Source organism: Diabrotica virgifera, chromosome 8, assembly GCF_917563875.1.
Source record: "Diabrotica virgifera virgifera chromosome 8, PGI_DIABVI_V3a".
Taxonomy (NCBI): domain Eukaryota; kingdom Metazoa; phylum Arthropoda; class Insecta; order Coleoptera; family Chrysomelidae; genus Diabrotica; species Diabrotica virgifera.
The window spans coordinates 207,721,415-207,739,490 of NC_065450.1; the positions used below are offsets into that span (position 1 = coordinate 207,721,415).

The window sequence follows — 18,076 nt, forward strand, 5'->3', positions numbered from 1 at the left end:
CTACATACATACTACAACGGATCATAATTTTTATGAAGTAAATATTAAATTCAAAAATATACATTAATGTAACGCAGATAGAGTGCGTAAAACAGTATAGCTACCTGGGAACTATTATAAACGACCAGTGGAGCAACGTACAGGAACTAAAGTGCCGTATAGGAAAGGCAAGAACGGTTTTTACTAAAATGAGCGCCATCTTCAAAAGCCACAACATATCCCTAGATACAAAAATGAGATATTTGAGATGTTATGTTTTCTCTATACTATTGTACAGAGCGGAGGCATGGACGCTTACAGTGGCCACTATGAAAAAACTTGAAGCGTTTGAGATGTGGCTCTATAAAAGAATGCTGAGAATATCCTGGACAGCAAGAATCACGAACAAGGAAGTTATAGAAAGGATGAAGAAGGAATCGGAGATTGTGTTTACCATCAAACGCATAAACCTGCAGTATCTGGGACACGTTATGAGAAATCAACACCGTTACTCCCTGCTGCAGTCCATATTGCAAGGTAAAGTCAAAGGTAAGCGGGGACCCGGTAGAAGGAGAATATCATGGCTGCGGAATTTGAGAATATGGTTTAAGAAAACTTAAACGGAACTGTTTCGAGCCGCAGCGAGCAAGGCTATGATTGCCAATATGATTTCCAACATCCGAAATGGATAGGAACCAGAAGAAGAAGAAGAAATATCAAATGAAGTGAACATTTTGCATGGTTGGCTATTGATTATGCCCAAAGGAACTAGGGGACCAAAGGAACTACAACATAAAGGCGTTTTATTATTTCATTTGGTCAATGGGCCCCTATAGATGAAAAACCATTTAAAGTGGTGATTTAGTCCATTTTTATTTTTTTTATTTTTAACTAGAATTCTATATATTTTTCAAACATATACATAGACCTGGATCCCGCGTAAGAAAGAAAAGTTGATTAATAGCAAGCTGAAAATTTATTAATAGCTTAACGGTGTCTAGTCGGACAAACTTTGATGCACGGGAACACTGGAACAGGGGAAGTTTTAACTGTGGGGCATGATAAACGTGTCGTCCTGACAAGTTTATGATTGTGAAAAATAGCAAGTTGTTTTTAAGTTTATTCGATAGCCAACGTTATGTAATATATGCGAAAATGTTTGTCCGACAAAAATGTTGGGCATTTTAACGAGTCCGACACGTAGAACATGTCACATCACAGGAATTATGTTGGTGATGAATAGCAGTCTGATTTTTGCATGAGAGTTCATTGAAAGGTTAAAAAAGCAATTGGAAGTTCTGTCCGACAAAATTAATGGGAAGTTTTCGTAGTCGGACATTCTAAACAGGTCAAATATAGACAAAAATGCTGGTGATAAATAGCTTTCCGACAAAGACGAAATTTAATTAACTAAATTATTTCTTACCAAGAATGACTGTTGTCGGAAAAAATAAGGGGTAGATTTTGTAGTCGGACAATTTAAAAAAATAATTTTTGAAATTTCAATAAGGGGTGATTATTCTATGTCAAAAGTACCTGCAATCAATTACAATCGATATCTTTCGATTTATGTCAACATCAAGCAAATTATATTATGGATTGAGTGGTCTAGCTATCTTTGTCTGCCACATGCGCGGGATCGCTTGGTTAAAAGAGATAGATAGACCACCTATCGACTTTTTGCACTGTATTCCCTGTCTACCCTTATGTCTATGGATACATTTCCATTTAAGAAAAACTGTCACTTTTGACAATAATTCATAATAAATTGCAATCGTAACTTCAAATTTAAACTAATCGATTTATTTTGGCAGCAAATTATTTCTTGCCATGTGACATATTAATTACATTATTATTTCATTTGTAGAAAGTTGAGAAAAATTACGTTATACAATTTTAGTAATAATTTATTTAGGTACCCTTTTTCAATCAAGCAAAGCATTATAGCACGAAGAATGATATTCAATAGAACTTTCACAATTATCTGGCAACTGAACCTCATTGAATTGATGACCAAGTATTTTACTAACTTTGTAAAATGTTCGAAAATTACTCAAAAATGTTCCGTTGAATGGTTTCACTTTTGATTTGGCGACTTAAAATTTAAACTGTTGACACTCAAAAATAGACACAAAAACACTCCATAGTTAATATAAATTTTAATTTCCAACACACGTGGCAAACAGTAACTCAGAGACCATGTACTTTCAAATACTACTTTGTATAGCACAAAGTGTCACACTGACAAATGCAGCCTTCTAATACATACTTCTAAGCATAATGTGTCATATTTACATCTATTCTTATAAGCACCGAAGTTTTAGACTCTTCACATTTTTCAATGTCGTTTACAGGGTTAAGATTTGAGTATGAAAAAAAATGTATACAACGTTTTTTGTAGGAAATTTTCCGTACTTTCTGATGCGCCTAATTAGAAAACCCTAAGAGATTGCTTTCACATGTTCTTTGACATTTTTTATTGTAATTTTGAGAATATCTAGAACAAACTCCACCCAAGAAAATAATTGTTTTGCAATGTATACATGCATTGATACTTACCTCACTGTTTTTGGAGTGTGCATGTATATAAATGCACATGCAAATATGTGAATATAATTAATAATATACAACTAAAATAGCTTTATCAATATGTGACTAAGTCATTCTGAAAAAATGTTTTTTATTTATTTCCTTCGATTTGCCCAAACTTTTTGTCCGACATATAACTTTTTGTGTTACAAAATATAATTTGTACATAAATAAATCAAAATTAGCTTCCTATTTATCACCAACATTTTTGTCTATATCTTACATGTTTAGAATGTCCGACTAGGAAAATTTCCCATTCATTTTGTCCGACAGAACTTCCAATTGCTTTTTTAACCTTTCATTAAACTCTCATGCAAAAATCAGACTGCTATTCATCACCAACATAGTTCCTATGATGTGACATGTTCTACGTGTCGGACTCGTTAAAATGCCCAACCTTTTTGTCGGACAAACATTTTTTCATATATTATATAACGTTGGCTATTGAATAAACTTAAAAACAACTTGCTATTTTTCACCATCATAAACTTGTCAGAGCGACACGTTTATCATGCTCCACCGTTAAAACTTCCCCTGTTTCAGTGTTCCCATATATCAAAGTTTATCCGACTAGACACCCTTAAGCTATTAACAAATTTTCAGCTTGCTATTAATCAACTTTTTTTTCCTACGCGGGATCCAGGTCTAACATATACGTGTACAGAAAAGTTGTTCAAAATTAAATTTCCTGCCGAATGTTACCTTTTAAAATAAAAACTATTTTTTTTTTGACAAAAATATATTCGAAAAACGAAGCAAACAAAAATGAAAAAACAGGATTTTTCTTTTTTGTCCCATAACTTTTATCGACTGGGTTATAGTTATATAGACATTGAGTCACAAAAAACTTTTATCCTTTCTCTTCAAAATGGCGTTCAGTAGAAGTCTCGAGATTCATAGTATTGCAGTTACGATTTTTTAAATTTCGGCCATTCATACAATATTTAAGCCATTTTCCCTAAAAATCCACTAGGAAAAGAAAATGTTTTCCTGTAGTTGGCTGTATAGCTGTATACCATCAATCACAAAATTGGAAAGAAATCCTTTGTAAAAGGTATACATTTTTTTATTATTAAAATCCCTTAAAAGGACTACATCACAACAAAACGTTTTCGATTTTTATAAAAAATCATCATCAGTGTTCGATCTAAAAATAAGTATAACCGATTTAATGAATATAAAGTTAGTATTTAAATTTTGACAAAGGTTAGAGCAAGTTGGTTATACTTACAGACTGGATGCTAGCTGAGCCACAAAAGAAAAATATCTGGGTAAAAACCCTTTACATATAATATAGATGCCTTAAAAGTGCGTACTTCAATAAAAAGCCCTGTGATGGTCACATGGCAACCAGGATAATGCCCTAAGGTAATGTATACAGATTTTCCAACACGTGGGATCCAAATTGAGTTGATTACATTTCAATGACTTAATGGCAACTGAATGCGAAATGAGTGATGTTTCTGAAAGGTGTCAAAAGACAGACGGACAACGTGACGTGGAAGTTACCCTGTATTACCACAGCCAACTAATTGTAGTAAAATATTTTTTTAAAATTTACACAGTAATAACAAACATCAACAAAGTTGTGGCTATAATTACATTTAAGTACCTTGAATATGTAAGATGTACGTGAGTATGAAATGATTTTTATAATGTAAATAGAGAATTAGCCAGAATGTATGCAGCCATCTATACATAATTTAAATGAAGTTGAATTAGTTAGCAAATAATGGATCCAATTATGGTAAAGAACATCTTGGACCAAATAATTAAGTGGAGATATTTTCGCTAATATGTTTTATTTATATGGAAAACTAGCTGACCCGGCAGGCTTCGTACTGCCTCAATAGATAAAAACAAACTTTTGTATACAATAAACTTAAAATAAACAAAAGGAATTCGTAATTAATAAACAAAAAATGCTCGATGTGAATGAGGTTTTATTATTATTTTTAATTAATTACACATGATGTTTGCACTAATAAAGTTTAGTTAGAAGTAACAAAATGAAGTTTGTAGTGGAACAGTTACAATCTTAAATTTGTTTATCTTATAATGAATATAACAGCTTTATTATATCTACATTAAAAACAACCCTCTATTTATGATTGGGTTCGGGGAGATTCCAAGTCTATAGGTGTTGATTAAATAAAATTAAATTCAATTAAAATTAAATAAAAAAGTAAATGAAGTAAATTAAAATTAAATGAAATTGAATAAACGTAAATAAAAATAACTAAAAGTGAATAAAATTAAATACAAATAAATAAAATCATATTAACTTAAATACAATTAAATAAAGCTAAAAAAATTAAATAAAAATAATAAATAAATTAAAAAATAATAATAAAATTAAATAAAAGAAAATATAGTCTAATAAAAATAAATAAAATTTAATAAAATGAAATAAAATAAAATAAACGAAAATAAATAAAATTCTTAAATTAAATAAAATTAAACAAAATTAATTAAAATTTAATAAAATTTTATAATTTGCTGCTTGTTCTTTTCGTGTGCTCAGAATTTTTCTCCTGCTTACGGTTCCGTTTAGAGATATTTTTTGAAAATTTCGCAAGATTAAAAAAATCATATTTTGCCAATTTGAGTCCCACAGTTTAACTGTTCCACTTCTCTTCTATGAAATTTGTCGCTCGTTCTTCTTCTGTCCTCAGAATATTGCTACGGCTTGAGATATTGTATTTTGGACACCGATTGCGCTAGAGAAACAATTTTAGTACCGTTTTGCTCCGGATTCAGCAAGGAGTCTACCTACTTAATTTCATATTTTTCACGTCATTATTATGAGAGTTACGGCGTCATGGGCAACCCCCTAATGACGTACGGGTATGAAATATAGACAGCAACCTACTCCCAGTCCAGTCCAATATACCTGCAAAATTTAATAACAATCGGTAACTTGGTTTCGGAGGAGTATGGTAACAAACACTGCGACCGGAGAATTTTTATATAGATGTAAAATATTTAAATGGCTATTAAAAAATAACGGTCCGAGATAGAAAATTGAAAATTTAGGATTATATGTATCTTTTGCTTCTACATCTCATAAAAATAGTAAAAAACGGTTTTTCCAAAAATTAAAAAAATATATCAGGGGGGGTAACATACGTGTAAAATTCCATAAAAATCTGTTCAGTCGTTCTCGAGTTATAAATGGTGTAACTAACATAACCACGACTTTCTTTTATATACAGAGAGAGTCTGTAAAGTGGAATAAATTCAATATCTCAAATACTAATTGTTTTTTTGGAAAATGCTCAGACCCGTCGATTAGTATTTCAAATTGTCCTTTTTGACATTCAATAATAATGTATACAGGGTGTCCCAATTTAGAGATATGACGTCATCGTCGATTTTCTTAAATGGCAACACTGTCATTTTGATAGCTAATTTGATAGGGTTTGTAAAGTTATACATAACTGCAAAATATCAAATTTTTATTCTCTACCATTTACAAGATAATAGAAAATAACAAAGTTATATCTGTAATTTGGAATATATTCAATAATTAAAATACTAACTGTTTTTTTGAAAAATGCTCAGACCCGTCGATTAGTATATCAAATTGTCCTTTTTGACATATAATAATAATGTATACAGGGTGTCCCAATTTAGAGATATGACGTCATCGTTGATTTTCTTAAATGGCAACACTGTCATTTTGATAGCTATTTTGATAGGGTGTGTAAAGTTATACACAACTGCAAAATTTCAAATTTGTATTCTCTACCATTTAGATGATAATAAAAAATAACAAAGTTATGAAAAAGAAGTAATCAACTAATAATTGAATTTAATTATTTCAATAAATTAAGCAAAAACTCATAATGTTGCCCTCAATTATTGTCAAATTGTCAATGGGCAACGTTATGAGCATTTGCTTAATTGAAATAAATAAATTCAATTATTATTTGATTACTTCTTGTTCTTCATAACTTTGTTATTTTTTATTATCTTGTAAATGGTAGGGAATAAAATTTTGAAATTTTTCAGATGTGTATAACTTTACACACGCTATCAAAATAGCTATCAAAATGATAGTGTTGCCATTTAAGAAAATCAACGATGACGTCATATCTCTAAATTGGGACACCCTGTATACATTATTATTATATGTCAAAAATGACAATTTGATATACTAATCGACGGGTCTGAGCATTTTTCAAAAAAACAGTTAGTATTTTAATTATTGAATATATTCCAAATTACAGATATAACTTTGTTATTTTCTATTATCTTGTAAATGGTAGAGAATAAAAATTTGATATTTTGCAGTTATGTATAACTTTACAAACCCTATCAAATTAGCTATCAAAATGACAGTGTTGCCATTTAAGAAAATCGACGATGACGTCATATCTCTAAATTGGGACACCCTGTATACATTTTTATTGAATGTCAAAAAGGACAATTTGAAATACTAATCGACGGGTCTGAGCATTTTCCAAAAAAACAATTAGTATTTGAGATATTGAATTTATTCCACTTTACAGACTCTCTCTGTATATATATATATATATATATATATATATATATATATATATATATATATATATATATATATATATAGATGTAAAATATTTAAATGGCTATTAAAAAATAACGGTCTGAGATAGAAAATTGAAAATTTAGGATTGTTTGTATCTTTTGCTTCTACATCTCATAAAAATATTAACAAACGGTTTTTCCAAAAATTAAAAAAATATATAAAATTTTTTTTTATTAAAAATCCCTTAAAACGGCTACATCACAACAAAACGTTTTCGATTTTTATAAAAAATCATCATCAGTGTTCGATAACCTGGATGCTAGCTGAGCCACAAAAGAAAAATATCTGGGTAAAAACCCTTTACATAAAATATACATGCCTTAAAAGTGCATACTGCAATAAAAAGGCCTGTGATGGTCACATGGCAAACAGGATAATGCCCTAAGGTAAGGTATACAGGTTTCCCAACACGTGGGATCCAAATTGAGTTGATCACATTTCAACGACTTAATGGCAACTGAATTTTATACCTTTTACAAAGGATTTCTTTCCAATTTTGTGATTGATGGTATACAGCCAACTACAGGAAAACTTTTTATTTTCCTTGTGGATTTTTTAAAAAAATATATCAGGGGGACAGCCCCCCTTATGACGTACGCGTATGAAACTCCATATTATCCTATTCTCAGTCCGCTCGAATATACGTGTAAAATTTCATAAAAATCTGTTCAGTCGTTCTCGAGTTATAAATGGTGTAACTAACATAACCTCGACTTTCTTTTATATATATATAGATTTTCATCAACACAGTTGGACTTACTTCAATTTGAATAGGAACCACAATCATCAACCTATCCATATAAATAAAACATCTTAGCGTAAATATCTCCATTTAATTATTTGGTCCAAGATGTTCTTTACCATAAATGGATCCATTATTTGCTAACTTAGGGCATTATCCTGGTTGCCATGTGACCATCACAGGGCTTTTTATTGAAGTATGCACTTTTAAGGCATCTATATTATATGTAAAGGGTTTTTACCCAGACATTTTTCTTTTGTGGCTCAGCTAGCATCCAGTTTGTACGTATAACCAACTTGCTCTAACCTTTGTTAACATTTAAATACTAACTTTATATTCATTAAATCGGTTATACTTATTTTTAGATCGAACACTGATGATGATTTTTTATAACAATCGTAAACGTTTTGTTGTGATGCAGCCCTTTTAAGGGATTTTAATAAAAAAACATTTTATACCTTTTACAAAGGATATCTTTCCAATTTTCCATTTTCCCTATTTTTTCTATAAACACTGTTCTATAACTTTTTTCTACGCAGTTTTAGGTTTCTGCAATACACATTAAATAGACAGATATGTAAATAACTTTTAACATTATCTATTACAGAATCTTCTAGGACAAATTTTAAGCAACATAAGGTTCTTCAAATTTTTCTAATTTTACTCTCGGGACCTTTCGATCCGTAGTCGAATCAATGACCCACGACTACACGACCTCACTGTTTATACGGTTACTCGGACATTATGACAAATCACGGTATCAAATAGAAGTGAAGTATAAATTATACAAATGTTTTAATAATGCGTATTATCTTAATCCCGAGGAAGACAAATCCAAAGACACAAACATTATAATAAATATATTTACTATAAAAATACTACTTAATATATTCTTTCCATACCTTTTTTGGACTGATACATACATAAATTAAAATATTTAGCAAATAATATTTATAGACGTCAAGAGCGTGTATATTTATATTCTTTGGATTTATAGGCTATTGATTATGTACTATAGAAAGGAACTACAACGTTAACGGGGTTTTATTATTTCATATGGTCAATGAATCTCTATATATGAAAAAACCACGGAGTGCTACCATTTAAAGGGGTGCGTTTTTGAGAAATGGGTGAATTAGTCCCTGGGCACAGGTTACATTGGGGTGAGTTCTATGCACTTTTGGTACAAACACGTCTACATAAAAATTGTTCCTGGTTAAATTTCCTTTCTTAATATAACTTTTTAAAGTCAAATATACTTTTTTTTACAAAAATATAGTCAAAAGAAAAAGCACAAAGAAACCCAAAAGAAAGAAATTTTGTTTTTTGTCCCATAACTTTTGTCCACGGGGATAAAGGTATAGACATTGCTTCACAGAAAAAAAACTTACATATTTTCTCTTTAAAATGATGTTTGGTAGAGGTGATTAGGATTTACAGTTTTAAAAATATGATTTTTCAAATTCTCCACTCATAGCAATTTTGGGCAACTTTACTTGTTATTTCGCAAATATTGTTCTGCAACTTTTTTCTACGTAACTTTAGGCATATGCAATGGTACATGTAAGTGGAGTTTTATATTTTTTAAAATTATTTTTTAATTTCCCAATATAACTTTTTTTTGTTCTACATTTAGGTATATATTATAATAATAAAAAAGAATGCTTATTCTGTTTACTTTAAAATGGTGTATTATAAAACATTCTAGGATTATTTTTGAATGAGATATGCTTTTTCAAAATGTAATAAGTACTTGCAACGATTTTTGATTTTAAAATTATTTTTTAAATTTCTCATTATAACTTTTTTATGTGATTGTGTGTTATGATTGAATCTTATTTTTTATAGGTAATACTTTGGATCCACTTGACTCGGCCGGGAAAACTTCAAAATATGGATTAATTCCAATATTTACTGTCAAAGCTCCTGCTCCACAAGCTTTGCTTGAAAAAAATAGCATGTAAATGTACCAAAGGATGTACAAAAAACTGCGGTTGTAGGAAGATAGGAATTAGTTGTTCAATATTCTGCAAAGGGTGCCTGTGCATGGGTACTAATTGTGGGAACTCTAAGATAACAACTGAGGTGTGAGACAAAGATATTGAAGCTAAGGCTAACGAAGAGATGGACTTTGATTTTGAAAATTTTTTAAAAGTCAACGTTTAAATAATTTTAACTAAAGTGATGTTTTCTAAGACTAATGTTTATGTAATTTTTGTAAAAGAAATAATTTTAAATAATACAGGTAAAAAAATATCAAAGAATCACTCGGTTTCCATTATTTAAATATAGATGATACACTATTTTAAAGAAGAACAGAAAGTAAGCCCTCTTTATTGAGCAATATATAGTATATTCATGTACAAGAAAAAAAGTTATAATGAGAAACTTAATCGTAAATAATTATATCTATTTTTTTATGTTGAGTATTATACAGGGTGTAACAAAAATACAGGTCATAAATTAAACCACATATTCTGGGACCACAAATAGTTCGAATGAACCTAACTTACCTTAGTACAAATATGCACACAAAAGAAGTTACAGCCCTTTGAAGTTACAAAATGAAAATCGATTTTTTTGAATATATCGAAAACCATTAGAGATTTTTTGTTGAAAATGGACATGTGGCATTCTTATGGAAAGAACATGTTAACGAAAAATTATGGTGAAATTTGTGCACCCATAAAAATTTTATGGGGGTTTTGTTCCCTTAAACCTCCCCAAACTTTTGTGTCCGTTCCAAATAAATTATTATTGTGGTGCCATTAGTTAAATTTAATATTTTTAAAACTTTTTTGCCTCTTAGTATTTTTTCGATAAGGCAGTTTTTATGGAGTTGCGGCTTCTTTTTTAATATGTTTACATAAAAATTTTATGAGGGTTTTGTTCCTTTAAACCCCCCAAATGTTTGTGTACGTTCCAATTAATATTACTGCGGTATCATTAGTTAAACACAGTGTTTCTAAAACTTTTTTGCCTCTTTGTATTTTTTTGATAAAGCATATTTTATCGAGATGTGGCTTCTTTTTTAATATGGTTCAAAATATACTTAAAAATGTAAATCATAAATAAATTTTCATATTATTACCAAGTCTCCATAATCGTACTTTACCATATACAAATATGTGGTGGATTTGACAAATATTCAAATATCTCGATAAAAACTGACTTTTGTAAAAAGTACCAAGGGACAAAAAAGTTTTTAAAAACTTGTGTTTAACTAATGGCGCTACAATAATAATTAAATTGGAACGTACACAAAAGTTTGGGGGGGGGGGGTTGAAAGGAATTAAACCCCATAAAATTTTTATGGGGTGTCCAAATTTCATTATCATTTTTTCTTAAAATACTACTGCCATAAGAATACCACATGTCCATTTTTAATAAAAAATCTCTAATAGTTTTCGATATATTGGAAAAAATCGATTTTCATTTTGTAACTTCAAAGGGCTGTAACTTTTTTTCCGTGCATATTTGTACTAAGGTAAGTTAGGTTCAATCGAACTATTTTTGGTCCCAGAATATGCGATTAAATTTATGACCTGTATTTTTGTTACACCCTGTATAATATATAATATTATATAATATAATATTATATTATACAGTCGGAAAAATGAAAGAATACCCATGAACGAACATATAAAACACTCTGTATTTTCCTGTCACCGTGTCACACAAAAAATTGGCCAGCGCAAGTAGATGTAATAATTTATTATTACTCCAGGCTGTGGGTGAAAAATAGGTCGATTCCAGGATATAATTCAGGAATTTTTGAAACCTATCAGCTGTTGTAAAGGACGATGCCAGGAATAACTTCTACTAAAATGTGACCAAAAATATTGTGAGCTTTTTTTGTTATTGCGATTTTCATTTGTTAAATTTGCAATTTTTAAAGATTTTTAATTTTGCAGCTTAGGATATTGATTCTAGGGAAAAACTTTTTAATAGAAAGTTGTAGTAAATTAAAAAACCTACAATTTGAGCTATGATAAGTTTAATTTCGTTTATTGGTTATTGCAACACAGCCTGCGAAAAGTCCAAAATGGCCGTTTTTTACAATTGCGTTATTTATTGAACAAATAATTTTTTTTATTTTTTAAGGCTTTAAAATGAAGATCATTCAATTCCAAACATAAAAAAAATTGTAAGGCCGGATTAACGAATTTGATTCTTAGATATTATAAATTGTTTATCCCAAGAGGTCAAATGTCGAAGGCTATAACTTTTTGAAAAAAAAAATCGTAGAGAGTTGGGAAAACATCCAATCTCCTTCTAAAGAGTTATATTTTCATATTCTGATGTAAATAAATGCGTAAAACATTTTTAAACTTCTAATTATTGGGTTTGAAAATAAGGGGCCAAATTTCGTTATAAGCATTTAGAGCTGAAGCGGCCCTGTACATCCTATGAGTTTTTAACTTACAGATTATTGTTGCTGAAGATGAAACGAAGATTTGTAAAAAAATAAAAAAATTCTACGACCAACTGAAGCCGAGCTAAATGTTGGGCTTGAAAATAAGGGGGCAATTTTCGTTATAAACATTTAGAGCTGAAGCGGCGCTGTACATCCTATGAGTTTCTAACTTACAGATTATTGTTGGTGAAGACGAAACGAAGATTTATAAAAAATGAAAATTTTCTACAGCCAACTGAAGCCGAGATAATTGTTTCTTTTTTCTTAAATCGTAGTGCCTTTATTTACAACAATTAAGAAGTTATTTTACAGTCGTTGACTTAAAAAAGACTTATATTATCTTAAATTAAAAATAATTATAAAATATAGTTACATTTAATTATTAAAAATTATTTTTAAAATCGGTGCTTTTCCGAGCGTCCGAATTTTGCAAATCGCCCGGCTCGCTTCAAATCCGCGCGCTCGGAAAATTTTTACGTAACTTGTATTAAATTTTGACCGAAAACAATTTAATAATATTACCATTATAATATACAGTCTATTTACCACTGTATTTGTTTTTCTTGGTAAACTTTTATATGTGAAATCTCATTTCTGAACAAATAATATTACAAAAATGATACATATAATATATGAAGTATATAACTATATTTTTAATTATTTCATTGTTATATAAATATAATAATAATAATGTTACTTCTTATTATACAATATAAAACTTTTTCTTCTTGTAGTGACTATCCGTTTTGGATGTTGGCGACCATCATGGCAATCTGTACTTGCACACTAAATCGGTACTGCTGCTCTAAAAAGATTTGTAGTTGTTGTGTTGAACGACGTACGTAAATTTTCTAGCAAGGTAATAATCCTTCGCCTTCCTGGTTCTCAGTTTCCAAATGGGGTTTGCCAAATTGCCATGATGGTCGCCAACATCCAAAACGGATAGTCACTACAAGAAGAAAAAGTTTTATATTGTATAATAAGAAGTAACATTATTATTATTATTATATTTATATAACAATGCAAAAATTAAAAATATAGTTATAGATATGTATCATTTTTGTAATATTATTTCTTCAGAAATGAGATTTCATATATAAAAGTTTATCAAGAAAAACAAACACAGTGGTAAATACACTGTATATTATAATGGTAATATTATTAAATTGTTTTCGGTCAAAACTTAATACAAGTTACGTAAAAATTTTCCGAGCGCGCGGATTTGAAGCGAGCCGACGATTTGCAAAATTCGGCCGCTCGCAAAAGCACCGATTTTAAAAATAATTTTTAATAATTAAATGTAATTATAGTTTATAATAATTTTTATTTTAAGATAATATAAGTCTTTCTTTAGTCAATGACTGTAAAATAATTTCTTAATTGTTATAAATAAAGGCACTACGATTTAAGAAAAAATAAACAATTATCTCGGCTTCAGTTGGTTGTAATTTTTTTTATTTTTTATAAATCTTCGTTACATCTTCAGCAACAATAATCTGTAAGTTAGAAACTCATAGGATGTACAGGGCCGCTTTAGCTCTAAATGTTAATAACGAAATTTGCCCCCTTATTTTCAAACCCAAAAATTATTTCGGCTTCAGTTGGTCGTAGAAATTTTTTATTTTTTTATAAATCTTCGTTTCATCTTCAGCAACAATAATCTGTAAGTTAAAAACTCATAGGATGTACAGGGGGGCCGCTTCAGATCTAAATGTTTATAACGAAATTTGCCCCCTTATTTTCAAACCCATAAATTAGAGGTTTAAAAATGTTTTACGCATTTATTTACATCAGAATATGAAAATATAACTCTTTAGAAGGAGATTGGATGTTACAACAACTCTCTACGATTTTTCTTCAAAAAGTTATAGCCTTCGACATTTGACCTCTTGGGATAAACAATTTATAATATCTAAGCAACAAATTCGTTAATCCGGCCTTGCAATTTTTTTTAGGTTTGGAATTGAAAGATCTTTATTTTAAAGCTTTAAAAAATAAAAAAAAATATTTGTACAATAAATAACGCAATTGTAAGAAACGGCCATTTTGGACTTTTCGCATGCTGTTTTGCAATGATCAATAAACGAAATTAAACTTACCATAGCTCAAATTGTAGGTTTTTTAATTTACTACAACTTTCTATCAAAAGGTTTTTCCCTAAAATCAATATCCTAAGCTGCAAAATTAAAAATCTTTAAAAATTGCAAATTTAACAAATGAAAATCGCAATTAAAAAAAAGCTCACAATATTTTTGGTCACATTTTAGTAGAAGTTATTCCTGGCATCGTCCTTTACAACACCTGATAGGTTTCAAAAATTCCTGGATTATATCACGTTTTTTCACCCCCAGGCTGGGGTATATTACATGTACTTGCGCTGGGCAATTTTCTTTGTGACACGGTGACAGGAAAATACAGCGTGTTTTATATGTTCGTTTATGGGTATTCTTTCATTTTTCCGACTGTATATACTATATATAATATAATATTATATAATATATAATATAATGTTATATAATATATAATATTATATTCTATAATAATATTATTTTATTTTTATATTATATTATAAAAAATTGTTAAAAGTATAAAAACTTGAAAAAGCATAATCTCTTTAAAAAAAGTCGTACAACGTCATACAGTAGACCATTTTAAAGGTAATTGATTTCTGTTCCTATTACGTTTACCATTGCATACACCTAAAGTTACGTAGAAAAAAGTTACAGAACAATATTTGCGAAATAAGGAAAATTGCCCAAAATTGCTGTGAGTGGCGAACTTTGAAAAATCATATTTCCAAAACTATAAATCCTAACTACCTCTACTAAACAACATTTTAAAGAATAAATATGTAAGTTTCTTTTCTGTAAAGCAAGGTCTATACCTATATCCTCGTGTACAAAAGTTATGGGACAAAAAACAAAATTTCTTTCTTTTGGGGTTCTTTGTGCTTTTTCTTTTGAATATATTTTTGTAAAAAAAAGTATCATTGACTTTAAATAGTGATATTTAGATAAGAAATTTAACCAGGAACAATTTTTGTGTAGATATGTTTGTACCAAAAGTGCATAGAACTCACCCTAATGTAACCTGTGCCCAGGGACTAATTCACCTATTTCTCAAAGACGCACCCCTTCAAATGGTAGCACTTCACGGTTTTTTCTTATATATATGTCCATTGACCATATGAAATAATAAAACCCCGTTAACGTTGTAGTTCCTTTTAGCTATCTTATTTTGAATATAATCAATAGCCTATTAGCAACGAACTCCGTACTGCCGGTGTGCGCATGCGCGCAGAATAATAAAAATTTACTCCTAATCGCGCCTAAAGAAGTATAACTTCAAAAAGAAAGCTTATTATCTGTACTTTTAAATGGTCTATTGAAAAAGATTCTAGGAGTAACGGTAACTAAGATATGGGTTGTCAAAGTGTGATGCTTGCAACGATTGTTACTAACTTGTAGGATTGTGGGTCGTCCTTCCATTCAGGGATGTGAGGAATTGGACCTTGGGTGTATAGGATGGCTTGTTGGTCTGCTGGTTCGATTTCTAGGGATAAAGGGATGTTTTCTAGGAGGTTGCGGTATTTCAAGTTCTGTAAGAAAATTGCTAAGAATTCGTAAACTCTCTTAGGCAACTGTATGTATCAAACACCTCCCAATATTTCCACAAAACGATTTACAACAGATCTCAACATTTACTCCGACGTCAAATTTTTCTGACGAACACCTCATTTAGAGAAAAGGAAACATAATAAAATATTTCTTTAGTTGCAGCTAGTACAACAGAACACGAAACCAAGATATTTGAAATTAGAATTCCAACAAGTAATGAAGTAAAAGAAATGCACGATCAATTGTTTAATTGGTGTGTAGATAAAATGAAAGCTTTTGATGAAGGAGACGATAATGTTCTAGGAAATGTTCGAGAAGATAATGTAAGTATTCAGTTTATTATTTTTTAAAAAGTTATTCTGACTCTTACGAAATGCACCTGGTGGATCATAAGTGCCTTCACACTGTAGTCTTTTTCAACTTGTCCTTAGGGAATGGTCGATTGGAATTTCTTGGCTAACTATTTATTCTTGGTACTCAGAATGACTATTAGGTTTCCGAGGGCAGACGGGTTATTATAAGCCGTTCTACTACACATTCTAGGAAAGCAGCGGGAAATCATCTAGAACCTAATTTCCCAAGAAACAATCATGGAAATGGCTGATAAATACTGTATGACACCAGTATACGGTTACAGTAAGATACGTTTTGACACCTCACATTCAATATTTATGGTGAACATATCATGATAATGGCTTTAGAGGGATGGGTCGATGGAGTAAAAAATCTGAAACATAAATTAGTATTAAATATTATATCAAATAATAAGCAAGTAGCAAAACTCAAAGATCTAACGGTTGGAACATACATACTTTCAAAGAAGCAAGAGAGTTTATACATCTAGGATCACAAATCAACCGAAGTAATATAGTAACTGCAGAAATTAACAGATGTATAAATCTAGCAAATAGACATACTACGGATTAAAGAAACTTTTAACATCAAGCATAGACACAAAAACAACGGACATCTTGATATCTTCTTCTTCTTTAGGTGCCGTGTCTGTATTCAGACGTTGGCCGTCATCATGTTTAAAATTTCCTGAAACCTCTCTCTACAGGCTGCTGCGCGAAATAATTATTCTACTGTACAGACACACCATTGTCTAATATTACGCAGCCATGAAAGTTTCTTTCGACCAATCCATCTCTTTCGAAGCAGATGGTATTTAGGTCCTCGAATTATATGGCCGAAGTATTCTGTTTTTCTCCTCTTTATGATGCTTATGAGGAGACGTTCTGAATTCATCATTTGAAGAACATCTTCATTGGAAATGTGCGAAACCCACGATATCTTTAGGATTCGTCGATAGCACCACAATTCGAATGCTTCTATTTTGTTTAGCATTGTGGTTTTTAACGTCGATGTCTCACAACCATACAATAGGATAGACCACACATAACATTTCAGGACCTTCTTTCGAATATTCATCGACAGGTTTCTGTTACATAAAACTGGTTTCCAGGTCATAAAAGCCTTTCGTGATATGCCGATCCTAGTTATTATCTCTTCATCAGAGACACTATTTACATTTAACCAGCTGCCAAGGTACTTAAAATGATTCACACGTTCTAACTCCTCTTCATCAAGAGAAAGCTGACCTTGATCTATATTAATCTTTCCAGCTACCATCCACTTTGTTTTTGAAATGGTGATTTCAAGGCCTCTCTGATAACTTGCTTCACTGACTAGATTTAGTAGTGTCTGAAGATCTTGCAAATTTTCTGCAAGAATGGCTGTATCGTCAGCGTATTGTTGATTCCTTCTCCGCCTAGCCTTACTCCCTAATGTTTGTCATCCAAAGCCTCCCTAAAGATAGATTTCTTCAGAGTACGGATTAAAAAGGGTGGGTGATAAAACACAACCTTGTCGTACTCCACGTTTTATCGGTAGTTTTTCAGTACGACTGTCCCCAATTTGGATAGAGACTACTTGGTTGTAATATAAGTATTTCAGCAGTCTTATATCGTAGTGTTGTCCTGCTGCCTGCAGGCAATCGAAAAGCGTATCGTGTTGTACTCGGTCGAATGCCTTCTCGAAGTCGATGAAACAAACATAAACGTTCTTTCGGAATTCACAACTTTTTTGTAAGAGAACGCGCATACAAAATAGTGCTTCTCTAGTTCCTAGACCATTTCTAAATCCAAATTGCTTAAAAGGCA

General features: G+C 30.6%; 2 protein-coding genes across 3 annotated transcripts in view; one reads left to right on the forward strand and one right to left on the reverse strand.

Moving 5' to 3' along the window:
• The window catches only part of LOC114331049 (uncharacterized), a 527,814-nt gene that overhangs the window by 228,771 nt on the left and 280,967 nt on the right, over nt 1-18,076 (forward strand). The window contains exon 9 of the mRNA XM_050659330.1: nt 16,071-16,237. Coding sequence (XP_050515287.1) covers nt 16,071-16,237 — 167 coding nt within the window. The remainder of the gene's footprint in view (nt 1-16,070; nt 16,238-18,076) is intronic.
• The window catches only part of LOC114331039 (RWD domain-containing protein 2A), a 515,824-nt gene that overhangs the window by 206,522 nt on the left and 291,226 nt on the right, over nt 1-18,076 (reverse strand). The window lies entirely within an intron of this gene.